Genomic DNA, 14,940 nt, shown 5'->3' with positions numbered 1-14,940 from the left:
TTCCCTCAGTATTTTTAAGTGCATTCATTTTAATCTTTAAGACTTCTGATCTATGGTTCCTAGTAGTTTCTCTTTTTAAGTGAGCATCCCTTTCATGTCAGCCCAGTAGCACAGAAAGATAAAGTTCCTTTTTATTGATGTTTTAGATTAGAAATTTGGGGTGGGTAATGAGAGCCCCACAGTTTATTAACCTTATCCCCAGGATTTTAAGGCTGACTAGCTCACAGGCACAGAAGTAGTTTTGGCTGGCCTCTGGTTGGCCTTTTACTTCATAAAGAATTCTAATTTGGTAAGGATAGGACCACTCCCTCTATTCTAAAAACATGAAGGGCCATCATTGGACTTTTGATGTGGAGCAATGTATTTTCACATTTTCAGACACCAGGTCACATGGAGTTGGCCATGCTCTGTGTCTTCCCCACCTGCCATGGCAGTCTCGCATTGTTGCCCAGACTTGAATGTAGTGGTGTGATAGCTCCCTGCAGCCTCAAACTCCTAGGCTCGAGTCGTCCTCCTGCCTCAGCTTCCCAAGTAGCAGGGACTACAGGTGTGCACCTCCGTGCCTGGCTAATTTAATTTTTTTTTTTTTTTTTTGTAGAGAGAGGGGTGTTTTGTCTTCTTGCCCAGGTTGGTCTTGAATCCCTGGTTTCATGCGATCCTCCCATCTTGGCCTCCCAAAGTACTGGGATTACTGGCATCAACCCATTGCACCAGGCTGGCCATGCTATTGTTTTAGAGAGAGTTCTTTAGTTTTAGTTTTTAGTTCTTAAGCTACCAAGAAGCAAGAAGAATACTGTATGTAGCAACACCATTTTGCTTTCTGCAGTGTAATAGGTTGAGTAGACTTACTCCACAAAAATTACTTCCTGATCCTAGAATATGTTTCTTTTTTTGAGTTTTGGGTTTCTGTCTTTTTGGTTTTATCTCTTCCACCTATATGTTTTCCTGGATATCCCCATTCCCTTATTTACATTTTCCTGGAGATTTTAGTGCAGATTTTGTGAGGTCTCATCAGACATTGAAAACAGCTTTTTAAAAGGTGTATACCCAGGCACAGTGGCTCACACCTGTAATCCCAGCACTTTCAGAGGCTGAGGCAGGCAGATCACTTGAGGTCAGGAGTTGAAGACCAATCTGGCCAACATGGTGAAACTCTGTCTTTACTAAAAACACAAGAATTAGCTGGGCGTGGTGGCGCACACCTGTAGTCCCAGCTACTCAGGAGGCAGAGGCAGGAGAATCACTTAAACCCAGGAGGCAGAGGTTACAGTGAGCCGAGATTGCACCACTGCACTCCAGCCTGGGCGACAAAGTGAGAGTCCATCTCAAACAAACAAACAAAAATATATATATACTCTCAATTAGTGTCATGAAAATAAAAGCTAAACGTACAATCCACAAATGATTCATGACTTTTTTAAAGGTTTACATCAGAACTACAATTACAAATGCATAACAAAGCGTTTTTGTTGTTATTTTTCCTCGTGTTTAGAATTGCAGAATATGTATAGAGTGTGGCACACGGTCTAGTTCTCAGTGGCATCACAATTGCCTGATATGTGACAATTGTTACCAACAGCAGGATAACTTATGTCCCTTCTGTGGGAAGTGCTATCATCCAGAATTGCAGAAAGACATGCTTCATTGTAATATGTGCAAAAGGTAAGAAGATAGTTATTCTATTCAGTTGTTTTATTCATGTGGTCGTTTGCTCTACCATCTTACAGCTTCTAAGTTTTTATCACTGTAGCAATTCCATCAGTACTGATTGCTGTTACAGATGGAATTAAATGATGGTTTTGAATCTCAAAGGCATAAGGAAGTAAATGGGCAAAAGATAAGACCAGACCACATCAGAAATGAGCACTGATAGGGAAAAGTAAAGAGAAAATAGCTTAAAAATGTCAAGTAAAAATACGGCAGCATCTCTAGTGACATCCATAAATGTCCTTTAAAAAGATCCTTTAAAAGACCTTTGTCAGTTAGCAACCCCTCTAACGTCTCTCCTCTCATCCTTAATTAACCATTTTCATATCTAGCTTGTGGCAATGCCTTCTCTTTACCTAGACAATAACTTGACGTTAGAAACTTTTATTTAAGTATGCTTATCACTGCAGGTGGGTTCACCTAGAGTGTGACAAACCAACAGATCATGAACTGGATCCTCAGCTCAAAGAAGAGTATATCTGCATGTACTGTAAACACCTGGGAGCTGAGATGGCTGCTTTACAGCCAGGTGAGGAAGTGGAGATAGCTGAGCTCACTACAGGTAAACTTGAGAATGATTTTTTTATTTTTATTTTTATATTTTTTGTAATGTTGTGTCAATGTGTCACCAATATATTGCTTTAATCAGGAAGAGAGGATCCTGTATTCCAGATTCCATCTTGTTCTCAGTTTCTCAACCTTTAAAATGTATTTCTTATGTTGGTCATCTCTGAATCTGATGGCTAAAATCTAATCTAACTTAAGATAGTTTTTTTAGTATTTGAATTCCGGGTCTATCATGCTTTCCTTCACTTGTGTTCTTTAAGCCGACAGTGGTAGTTCCCCAGTCTTTGAGTTTGCTTAGTTCTTTATAATGTGAGTTTTCTCTAAGCATGTTGTAGTTTTGTAATGTCCTTTTTAAGTTAATTACCACCTCTTCAGCCCAAGATTCTGTTCAGGTATGGAATAGTTTTAGTAGTATCCTACTGTTACAAACATGAGTCTTGGAGCATAAGGGAAATAGAACTGCTCGCCAGATTGTTTTTCATTTTCATCACTACGAGCGGCAGCTTTTTATAAAAGTTCTGTTTATCATACCCTTTATCGAAAGGGTAACTAAGCATCTTAACTACTAACGTTTCATTTCCAGGATGCCATCAGTATTTAGTTTTGAAATATCCTTTTAAAATAATGTGCCAGTTACCTTTATAAAAAAATTGTTTTAGGGATGGGTTCTCACTATGTTGGCCTGGTTGGTCTTGAACTCCTGGCTTCAAGTGTTTCTTCCACCTTGGCTTCCCAAAGTGTTAGGATTACGGGTGTGAACTACCACACTTGGCCCACCTTTTGATGTATTATAATTTTCATGTTTTTTAAAAATGTACATATATATGTGGTTCAAAAGAGAAAAATCTGAAGAAAAACTTACAGCGTTTTTGATGATTTTCCCTTACTCATACAAAAATCATAATTGTTGACTTAATGAACAACAAAAAAAACTCATTCTGAGCTAAAGAATTAATAATGTTTTGTTAAGATTATAACAATGAAATGGAAGTTGAAGGCCCTGAAGATCAAATGGTATTCCCAGAGCATGCAGTTAGTAAAGATGTCAACGATCAGGAGTCCGCTCCTGGAATTGTTCCAGATGGTAAGAATGATTAATGGATATACTCTGTTTTTGAAGAGAATGTGTATGTACAATAAATATGTGAATATTGACTAAAACTTCAGTAAATAAAAACCAAGATGCAGTCACTTAGGAAGAGTTTTTTTAGTAAAATAATCTTAGACAAATAATAGGAGAAAGGACATGCGTATATTTGTAGTTCAGCTATCATCTAGATTTTGTCATAAGTACTTACTTCATTAAGGGATCAAGTGATTTTTCGTTAAAAAGCAATTTGTGTTTTTATTTCTTTAGTTGTAGTTGCTAAGTAAAGCTGTTGCTGATGATGAGATGTTTCATGCTGAGATAATGAAAAATTTGCTGTATTGGATCATCTCAGCAGTCCTATTGAGGGTTATTTCACTGATTTCCATGATATTTCAAGTAAACTTTTTGTAGTACATATTGATAAGAGCTATTACTGTACTTGCAGATCTGGAATTAATAAGAGACCTTGTCGGGGGAAAATTACTTATTGCATTTAATCACAGGCTCATCTGAAAGTCTTTGGTGTTGTATGTGGAGTTGTATGTTCAATTATATAGTATGCATAAAAATTATAATGTATACATAAAAAGCCACTGAGATGTTTTGAAATTTGTTAAGTTCACATATAACAACTCTCATTAAAAGTTATTTTCTATAATCTTCCTCGTGAGGTCTAGTTGTTAAAGAAAAAGAGAAAAAGACAAAACAAATTTACCATAGTGCAAAGACTTCTAATTTTGTCTTCATAACTTACTAGCAAGTGGTACAATGTTTCATGCTTATATTGGAAATTGACATTTAGTAGAATAAAACTCTTTACTTACATTACTATTGAGGGAACAGTGTTACAGAAATTTTGACTCTTTCTTAGAGATTTTATAAATGTGTTACTCACAGCAGTTCAAGTCCACACTGAAGACCAACAGAAGAGTCATCCCTCAGAAAGTCTTGACACAGATAGTCTTCTCATTGCTGGTAAGCAGTACGTTCATATTATCTAATTTGGTTGAGTTACAAGATAATGTCTTTATATTACAAGGTAATGTCTATTTCAAAGACATTTTTGCAATTGCTGTATGTATACACATTACAGTAACTAAATCTTTTAGTTAAGAGATTCTGGAAAAGAATTGACAGTGGATCTAAAGGAGGTTAGTTTCTCTTGAAAGGGTTTTTTTTGGGGTTGGTCTTGGGGGGGCGGTCGTGGTTAAAAATAGGTTGTACTATCAGATCTGTTATTTGGTAGTTTTCTTTTATCCTTAGCTGTAGTCTTTCAATAAAGTGAGAAAGAAGATGAGATTTCAGTTTGATATCAGATCATGAATAGGCCTGGGCAATATAGTGAGACCCTGTCTCTACAAAGTACAAAAAATTAGCCGGGTGTGGTGGTGGGCGCCTGTAGTACCAGCTACTCGGGAGGCTGAGGCAGGAGAATGGCATGAACCCGGGAGGCAGAGCTTGCAGTGAGCCGAGATCGCACCACTGCACTGCAGTCTGGGCGACAGAGCAAGACTCTGTCTAAATAAATAAATTAATTAATTAATAAAAGTATCTGGGCATGGTGACACATGCCTGTAGTCCCAGCTGCTTGGGAGGCTGAGGTGGGAAGATCACTTGAACCCAGGACATTGAGGCTGCAGTGAGCCATGTTTTGTACTACTGCACTCCAGCTTGGGTGACAGAGTGAGACCCTGTTTCAAAAAAAAAGAACATAGATAAATTTTGGTCACTGATTGGTAAATGAGGATGGTAGTGTCTTTTTACTATAACTTAAAAATTAACTTGATGAGATTTGGAATAAATGCCTTTTATCTTCAATGGTCCTACTTTATAGAGCCACTTATAGCTCATGTCAGTTGCACCTCTAACGTTTAAGCAAGATTGAGTTAAAGGTTTAACATACTGGTATCCTGATTTAAAATTTACCAGCCAGTGACTGTATTTCTGATATCTAAGTTTATAGATTTCCTAAGATTAGTCTTTTAAGTTGAGACAGTGATGAAGAACAAGGATTATATCCAAAGAATGTTTTGGGTAGGTTGGCAGGTATGGTTAAGCAAAATAAATATTGGTGGTTAGTAAATCTTTTCTGTCTGTGCTTTCGAGTCTATAGTAACTTTGTTACATCTGGGTATCTGCTATTAGAAAATGCCTTCACATTCTAGGTCAGTCTTTACTTTTTAACTTAGGTACCTCGCATAACATGATTGATCCTCATTTTCTTAACTAAAAAATGAGTATGAGAACTTTTCCTGTATAATTTTCTGTCCAGTTGGAAGTAGTTAAATTGTAAAACATCATGTTTTCATGTGTGGGGCTGATTCTAATCCATAAATCCTTGTGTACTTTGGCTTTCATTCACTTAATAATTGCCTGCTTTGATGAATACCTTCTGATTTAAGTTCCAGTGTAGCCAAATGTTTTATATATCTATAGTTAGAAAATTTAAAATTTGTACATTACTATAACAAATGTTCTGAATTTTGTAGTATCATCCCAACATAAAATGAATACCGAATTGGAAAAACAGATTTCTAATGAAGTTGATAGTGAAGAAATGAAAACGTCTTCTGGAGTGAGGCGTATTTGTGGCGAAGATCAAATGGAAGATAAAATGGAAGTGACGGAAAACATTGAAGTTGTTACACACCAGATCATTGTGCAGCAAGAGGAACTGCAGTTGTTAGAGGAACCTAAAACAGTGGTATCCAAAGAAGAATCGGGGCCTCCAAAATTAGTCATTGAATCTGTCACTCTTCCACTGGACACCTTAGTGTCCCCGCATGAGGGAAGTATTTCACTGTGTCCTGAGGAACAGTTGGTTATAGAAAGACTACAAGGAGAAAAGGAACAGAAAGAAAATTCTGAACTTTCTACTGGATTGATGGACTCTGAAATGACTCCTGCAATTGAGAGTTGTGTGAAAGATGTTTCATACCAAGGAGACAAATCTGTACAGTTATCATCTGAGACCGAGTCATCATTTTCATCATCAGCAGACATGAGCAAGGCAGGTGTGTCTTCCTCGCCAGCACCTTCTTCAGACTTGCCTTCACATGACATGCTGCGTAATTACCCTTCAGCTCTTAGTTCCTCTGCTGGAAACATCATGCCAACAACTTACATCTCAGTCACTCCAAAAATTGGCATGGGTAAACCAGCTATTACTAAAAGAAAATTTTCTCCTGGTAGACCTCGGTCCAAACAGGTAGGGTGATTTTAATGATATTGACAGAAAAGATATTGGAACAATTCTATAAAATCAGAAGGTATATGTGTAGCTTTGGTGTGAATGGCAACTTTTTCTGTCTTCAGATAGAACTTCAGTGTAATGTTGACTTATGTGTTTCAGCCATTTTTTAAATGCTGTTAATGAAGAATGTCATTTATTAAATTTGAAGTGATCTTACTTGGAATTTCAACTCAGTTGGGCCATAAAGATGCAACCTATTTGATAACAGTTTCTAATAGAAAGAGCTTTAAAAATTCTTTTAGTTCTGTGCCACAGTAAAAATAGAGCCTAAAATGCAGTATAGTTATTGTGTATATTTTTAACCGCATAAACATCAACATTTATGACAGGAATTTTCCATGCTAGGGAATTTCTCATCTTGATGTTTTTATTAATTGCTAACTCTTGTGGGATTTCTTTTTTCAAGTAGGACTTACTTCAGTAGTTTCATGAGAAAAAAATCTTAGAATTGTACTGTTGATTTTCAGTAAGTAAAGATAAATCTTCCTGTGACTGCTTTACATTATGTACATTCTACCCTTTAAGAATGAGTTCCATTTCTTTTTAAGTGAGATTTAAGTAAAACTGCATGGCAAAATGACGATACTATAGGTATGAACTATTTATCATTTTACGAAATTGCTACTTTCTGAAGTGTTTTTTAAAATTGCAAGATAACAGGTAGTGGAGAAGTGTTAATTCACAGTAGTAATTTGGAGTTTTAAGTTTCATGATTTAAATTGCTTCAAGTTAAGTTTTAAGTTTCATGTTTTAAATGGATTAAAGTTTGGCTTTTTATGGGAATAATATCTTGATTTTAATCATATAATTTTTAAACTGTAAGGCCAGGCTTTTAAGAAAAATCATTTTTTAATTTGAAAATTAGTCTCCTCTATATCAAACTCAGATATATTTTGTTCTCTAAAGACAAGGTACACCAAAGGCAAAGTAGTTGTCAGGTAGGATTTAGCTGTTTCTGCATGGCAAACACATATGCAGTAAAACTAGACCATTCTTTATATATGCCTTTTTCTAAGTATTTTCCTTGACATTTGTTTCTGCTCTACCAAGAAAGGTTTTTCTTCTCAAACCAATTATTCTCCTTTCCAGTAAGTTTTTTTTGTTTTGTTTTGAATAGTTGTATAATAATAATGTCGTTGTGACTCTTAAAAGACTTTAGCAATGGAAATTTGAATCTCAGATTTACTTTTGGTTCATATATTTACATTCTTTAAAGATACTGCTTCATATGTATTCCTGTAAAATTTTACGTATATCTCCTTCCTTGAAGATTTTCGTTTCAGTTGAGAAACCAGATTCAATACATTAGGACTCTTTTTCTGTAGACTTTATGTTCCGAAATATTGGGGAGGGGGGTGTATTTCCAGGCTTATTCCATCTTATATGAACCATGTCCTAGTATTTTGCTGAGCTGTCTTTCAATCCCCAAATCTGATGATAATCTATTTTTCTGCCCCTCTTGTTACTACTTCATCATTTGCTGCTAATCTTGTAAGCATTTTGTAGGTTGTGTTTTCCCTCCCTCCAGCTTTTTAGTTTTCCAGTCTTGGTTTTAATTATGTAGCAAACAGCCTTCACTTGATGATGAACCTGGTAATACAGTGCTGTTATTAGGGAGAGTATCAATTGAATAGTACAAAATAGATCTTCCATTGGTGAGGCTCTGGGGCCATAACTTGCAGGAAATATTCTACAGATAGGAGTGTGTATATCCTTACATTAGAAATACTGAAATTCGGCCGGGCGCGGTGGCTCAAGCCTGTAATCCCAGCACTTTGGGAGGCCGAGACGGGTGGATCACGAGGTCAGGAGATCGAGACCATCCTGACTCTAACACGGTGAAACCCCGTCTCTACTAAAAAAAAAAAATACAAAAAACTAGCCGGGCGAGGTGGCGGGCGCCTGTGGTCCCAGCTACTTGGGAGGCTGAGGCAAGAGAATGGCGTAAACCCGGAAGGCGGAGCTTGCAGTGAGCTGAGATCCGGCCACTGCACTCCAGTCCGGGCGACAGAGCGAGACTCCGCCTCAAAAAAAAAAAAAAAAAAAAAAAGAAATACTGAAATTCAGTATTCTGTTATATTAATTTCTTTGATATCAGGCATTTCTGTATTATACTTACGTTTTTATTGTTTCTTCTGCATATTCTTCACATTGGGGACTGGCTATAAAATAAGCTACATTTTCCTGGCTGTGATTGTGATGTAAGCAAGATTCTTTGGTTTCCAGCTATTTTTTGTTAACATCACTGGCATTTGCATATTTTGTTGAACCTTACCAATTCTTTGGTCTTTACCAGTACGGTAAATACTAACCAAAGAAATGTAGATTTACCTTAAGTTACGTCCCATGGTGGGCAAATTGTTAAGTTGATTTTCTGTAATAGTATTATATGAGCTTTTCGAGGAATTCACTTCAAAATTAAATGAACATTTTAATAGGAAACATCTGAAAGATCTAGTTTGTGATAGCTAGTAATTGGATTATCAGATGTTATCTGGAGGTACAAGCTAACCAACCAGTAGAACGGTAAGCCAGTGCTGTCTAATATAAATATAATGCAGACCATATGTGTAATTTAAAATTTTCTAGTAGTTACACTTAAAAAAACAAAAACAGGTGAAATAAATTTTAATCTATTTTATTTAACCTGGTATATTCAAAACAATATTTCAGCATTTAATCAGTATAAAAATGAACAAGATGCTTTATACTTAAAACATACCAATTCTGACTAGCTACATTAGAAGTGCTCAGTGGTCACATATAATGGTGGTTGCCTTATTGGACAATGCAAGACAAAACATTTTGAGAAATATGAAAAAAGCAGTTCCAGAACTACTGGTGAAATTAAAATACCAAAAGAATTCAAGATTGACAAACTAAGACTGTTGCTGTGCTTTCACAGTCTTTAAGGACTGAAGTAGAAATAACTCTTTTTCTGTTGTTCATGGAACATGTTTTAATGTAGGTAATTCCTAAACCATTTGTTGCAGCAACAAATCATTCTGCACATTTTCAAATATATTAAGTTTTAAATATATAATCCAAATAACCCAATATAGGGGATTTTCTGAAGTTGAGATGTTAGGACCCAGAAAATGGAATTTATATCTCAGGTATTGGACATCCATTATCAAATATCAAATCATATAGAATTATTTCCTTTAAGGAGGTTAGTAATTAAAGTTTAGTTTTTTGTATTTTTCCTTTCATGTGGAATGTTTTAGGTGCTATTTAGTGAGAAATATAATGTTTATTTTCTTTATGACATGTTTCAAATATATCTCAATTGTGTGATTTAGAACCTAACTGACTACAGGAATAGTAACACATTTTTCTGATGGCTGTGAATAGAGGAAGATTCCTTTTGTTTTTTGTTTTCTTGCCTACTGTAAACGCAGGATTTCACAAAGATGAGGAAAAATTAGACATGATAAGGTAGGAGAAGTAACAGACAGCAAATTGGATGTTGTTTCATACAAGTTGTCATAATGACCTAGTTGTATTTTCACATCTTTTACTGAAGTTATATATTTATAAAATTTAGTATTTCATTTTTCAGCGTTTAAAAATATTTTTTATTTTTTTATAGAGATGGGAGTCTTGCTGTGTAGAGCAGCCTGGTTACAAACTCTTGGCCTCAAGCGATCCTCCCATCTTGGGTCTCCCAGAGTGCTGGGATTACAGGTGTGAGCCCCACAGCGCCTGGCCCATTTTTCAGCATTTTTGTAGGTTTATGTACTTTGCGACTTGGGTTTAAGAAAGTGCTTATTGACACTGCCACATATTGTAATCAACTTGGTAGATTTTAGAACATCAGTCTAATGGTCCTACCCTAGACCAATTAAAATGCACTTCTAGCTAGGATCATCTTTGACTGTAACCCTGAAAGCGGAGTCCTGAACTAGAGAAATGTGCTACTCGTTTTATTGATTTTTAAAAATGCATTAAACTTAATACTATAAGGAATGGTCTTTAAAAATGGTGGAAAATAAAGTGGAAATTTAAAATTTATCATATTAAATCATATCATTTGTTTTTATTTCTGTCTTTAGTCCTTTTCTCTCATTGCACGGTTGTATTCCCATTCTAATTAGGAAATTCTGAGATCATAATAATCTTAGGTCTTCTTGTATTATTTACCCTGTATGTATCATCACATCTTATAGAAAGATATTTAAATGTAATCACACTACTATGATCTAGTTCAGACACCTTCATGTTCTAATTGCTTTCATGTTGGTATTGAAAGATTTTATTAGGCATTTTATGAAATGTATTATTTGCAGTAGATATTTCTTTTTTTTTTTATTTTTTATTTTTTTATTTTGAGATTGAGTCTTGCTCTGTTGCCCAGGCTGGAGTTGTGGCGTGACCTCACTCACTGCACCCTCTGCCTCCCTGACTCAAGCAGTTCTCCTGTCTCAGCCTCCCGAGTAGCCAGGACTACAGGTGCACATCAACACACATGGCTAATTTTTAAAATATTTTTAGTAGAGACGGGGTTTTGCCATATTGGTTAGGCTGGTCTTGAACTCCTGACCTCAGGTGATCCACCCGCCTTGGCCTCCCAAAGTGCTGGGATTACAGGTGTGAGCCACCACGCCTGGCCTGCAGTAAATATTTCAAGAAAATTTCATAAATGAAAACGTAGGTAATGTATTTTGATATCTCTTGGACAAATTATAACAAGCTTACTTTATATTATAAGAAGAGTACTTTCAGTTTTAAAAGTAGCCAGAGAACCATAGTTTTAAACCTAAAAAATACCTATCCCTTTGGAACACCAAGCTAACGATACAGCAGGTTAGAAGTACCAGACTTTCCTTTTAGTTTACTTGTGCTTATTGTGGTATTTTTGGAGACATTACTGTTGCTAGCGCCACCTAATTTGTATTCTGAAATTATCGAAGGCTAAAGCGGATAAAACTGTTTCTTTTGTTGTCAAAACAGGATTAGGTCTAATTTCTTTTTCTACTTGATATTGAACTCAATTTTATGTATGAGACTTCTTTTAACAATTCCCTAAATAGTGAAGTGTTTGCTGCTGTAGCTCCAATGTACACAAGTGATTATATTTACCAAAAAGACAAACTGCAAACTCGTTTGTTTCTTTACTAGTTATCTTCCTTTCTGCTCTGTCTCTTCATTGCTTTCACTTTTCCTAAATTAGACTCACTGTTTATATGCAACCTTGGTTTTGCATAGTATGTTGGAAGAGTGTGGGTCCGGGATTGATTTAGGATTGGGAGGTGTAAAGTTTGCCAGTGAGACACCAAACCTTCTCTGGCTGTTTTTAAAACTGATAGTACTCTTGGGCTGTAAGAGTGACTTTGATCATATTTAACAACCAGCAATAGAATGACTTTTAATAGAAAGTTGCTTCTAAATAGCCTGTCCTCCACCTGTCATTATTGTTCTTATTTCCCCATCCCACAGTCCCTGTATAACTTACTAGCTTGGACAGTTTACCTGAGAAATTGGCCTCAAAGCAGAAAGAAATTTAATGCTAATATTAAACGATTTTGGGGTTAAATTATTTTTCTTGGGTTCAAATCCAGTCCCTGCCAGGTAGTTTTTTTTTAGTTTCTGTAGTATCTGATAGCAAGTTGGTTCTATTTACAACTTAATGATTACATTAGGAACTCTTTTGCTTTTAGTTCAGTTGATAGATTAAGGGGGCAGTATATAGATTTTTTTTAGTAATTTTTAGTAACTTTTATAAGTGAAGAAATTCAAAATTCTAGGTTATTACTGGTGGAGGCATTAGTGTATTTCATATCATAGTTCATTGTTTATTGATGAATTCATACACATACGCAAAAAAAGATAATAGATGCTGAGCAGAAAAAAAGTTCAGTAAGTGCTGAACAGAGTGCTTAACATAGCAGTGAACAGAAAGGAGCATGATCTTTAATTACAGTATAGAAAGTGCTGGATTGTAGGAGGAGAGCCCATATATTATAGGGGCAGCTAACCTTTTCTGAATAGTGTAAGTTCTTGATCAAAGCTAAGATCTGAAGGACAATTTAAACTTTGATAATTATAGCTATATTTTAGTTTTAAGGTCTAAGGAATATACTAGATAATTTGTCAGAATATCTAAGTATAATGATAGTTTTTCTTCAGAACTATAAAATTACACAAAGTCTGTCTTCTTTTTGAAATGAGAGAAAATTTTGGCATCAAAGCTAACTTTTAAATTATAATGAATAACACATAATTACCAGAAAATTCCTATTTTTGAAATAAAATTATTCAACATTATTTTTATCTTAGAGTATGACTTTCTGTGTTATATTTTTGACACCTGTCTACTGCCAACGTAATATTAAACTATCGACTAAAAGGAATTTAAGATGTAAGCCCAATCTCAGAGAAAAACCAGTGGAAATATTGAGAGAACTAAATTTAGATATCTCTTGCTCCCCAGTTCCTACCACTAAATACAATTGCAAACAATAAAACGTCCAGGGGGTGATGGAATGAGAGGGTACTAATGGTGTGGTAAGAGGGATGATGGTTCATTGGGAGTACTAAGGAAAGGTCTCCTGATGAGAAAATATTTAAGGTCATACCTGAAGGGTTAGAAAACGCCAGACATGGGTGGCCGTGGTGGCTCACGATTGTAATCTCAGCACTTTGGGATGCCAAGGCTGGTGGATCCCAAGGTCAGGTGTTTGAGACCAGCCTGACCAACATGGTGTCTCTACTAAAATACAAAAATTAGCCGGGCATGGTGGTGCATGCCTGTAATCCCAGCTACTCACGAGACTGAGGCAGGGGAATCACTTGAACCCAGGAGGTGGAGGTTGCAGTGAGCCGAGATCGCACCACCACACTCTAGCCTGGGTGACAGAGCGAGACTCCATCTCAAAAATAAACAAACAAAAAAACAGCAGACATTTATTGAAGGGCTGGAATGGTATAGTAAAGTGTTCTGAGTTAGTTGGGCTCTGATTGATAAAGAGCTTGGCGTGTTTGAAGGACAGCAAGGAAGCCAGAATAGCCGGAGCATAGTAGCAGGGAGACAAGTGCCACAAGATGAGGTTGGAGAAAGGCACTGGGAAGGGTTTGTCTTTTAAGTGCTCTGAGAAGCAGTTGAAGGTTTGAAATAGAATAGTGACTTGCTTGATCACGTTTGTACTTTTGCAAAGTTCCTCTGGCTGCTGTGGGGAAAGGCTTGAGTAGATACAGGGTGGGAACAGCATAATCAACAGTAGACTCTTGCAGCATGTTAGGCGAGAGATGGTGGTGGCCACAACTGGGCTGCTGGCGGTGGAAGTGACAAGAAGTAGAAGGATCAGAGACAAAACTTGAAGATAAAAAGTCTTGAATTTACTCATGATCTGCATTGACGAAGTGTTGGGGGAGAGGACTGAAGGAGCAGAGGAGAGTGACAAGGGACTGGGTGCCATTTATAAGGATGGGGAAGACTGGGATGAAACTAGTTAAGGGAGAAATTTTTTAAACATGGCAAACTTAAGAGGTTTTGTGTGAGAAAATGGAAATGCTAAGAAGGAAGTTGAAAATCCTGCTAATTTCGAGATCTCTGGTTAAAACTAGATACAAGAATGTTAAGAGGTAACAACTTCCAAGACACCCTCATTGTAGATAATACCATTTCGGGTCTAGGCTCAAGCCCTGGGAAACTCTAGGGCTTTGAAAGTCAAATACAGGAAGAACATGTACAGGAGATGAAGAAATATTAGTGAGGAAGTCAGTGAAACATCCACAGGTGTGCTGCTGCCAAATCCAGCAGAATAGTATGCCAGATGTTAGGAGCATGAGTAAAATAAGAAAAGAGAAATGGCTTTTGACAATACAGAGGTTACCTAAGACCCTGGACTAATAGTAGGGAAGAAGACAGGTACAGATTCAAGTTGATTTGAGATTATGAAAGTGAGGTAATTGACCCGCAGTGGTTGCTGCTTAGTGAAATCAGCATAGTGATTACACGAGTTAGATTAGAGAATTGATGGGTAAGAAAGAATACCCAAGGGTGATCCTGAAGGGAAAATAAATAAAGTGAGAATGAGTTGGATAGCTGGACTTCAATGTCTGTGGATTGAGTTTGTGACTTAAAAATGAAATCAGTCTATTGCTTGCATGGCTTTTCTCAAAATACTGTTATTCCATTACCTGTCTCTTACCCGAAGAGTAGTCACATTCTTATTTCTGGTTATTTTAATTCCTGGTGGTATTTTTATGTGATTAATGAGATACTACTTGTTAATTTGGTAATATTCTAGAAACCCGGTAAGTACTATGTACCTTGTCTTAAGTTTTGGTTACTTAATTGGTAAAATTATAGCATGCACCA

General features: G+C 36.4%; 1 protein-coding gene across 1 annotated transcript in view; it reads left to right on the top strand.

Moving 5' to 3' along the window:
- Window positions 1-14,940, top strand: part of KMT2C (lysine (K)-specific methyltransferase 2C) — a 233,018-nt gene that overhangs the window by 107,853 nt on the left and 110,225 nt on the right. Inside the window, exons 9-13 of the mRNA XM_011941521.1 lie at window positions 1,493-1,662; window positions 2,118-2,269; window positions 3,245-3,358; window positions 4,262-4,339; window positions 5,854-6,572. Of these exons, the coding sequence (XP_011796911.1) occupies window positions 1,493-1,662; window positions 2,118-2,269; window positions 3,245-3,358; window positions 4,262-4,339; window positions 5,854-6,572 (1,233 nt within the window). The remainder of the gene's footprint in view (window positions 1-1,492; window positions 1,663-2,117; window positions 2,270-3,244; window positions 3,359-4,261; window positions 4,340-5,853; window positions 6,573-14,940) is intronic.

Source organism: Colobus angolensis, unplaced genomic scaffold (genome assembly GCF_000951035.1).
Source record: "Colobus angolensis palliatus isolate OR3802 unplaced genomic scaffold, Cang.pa_1.0 Scaffold2, whole genome shotgun sequence".
Lineage (NCBI taxonomy): Eukaryota > Metazoa > Chordata > Mammalia > Primates > Cercopithecidae > Colobus > Colobus angolensis.
This window is presented reverse-complemented; position numbering and strand designations above follow the sequence as displayed.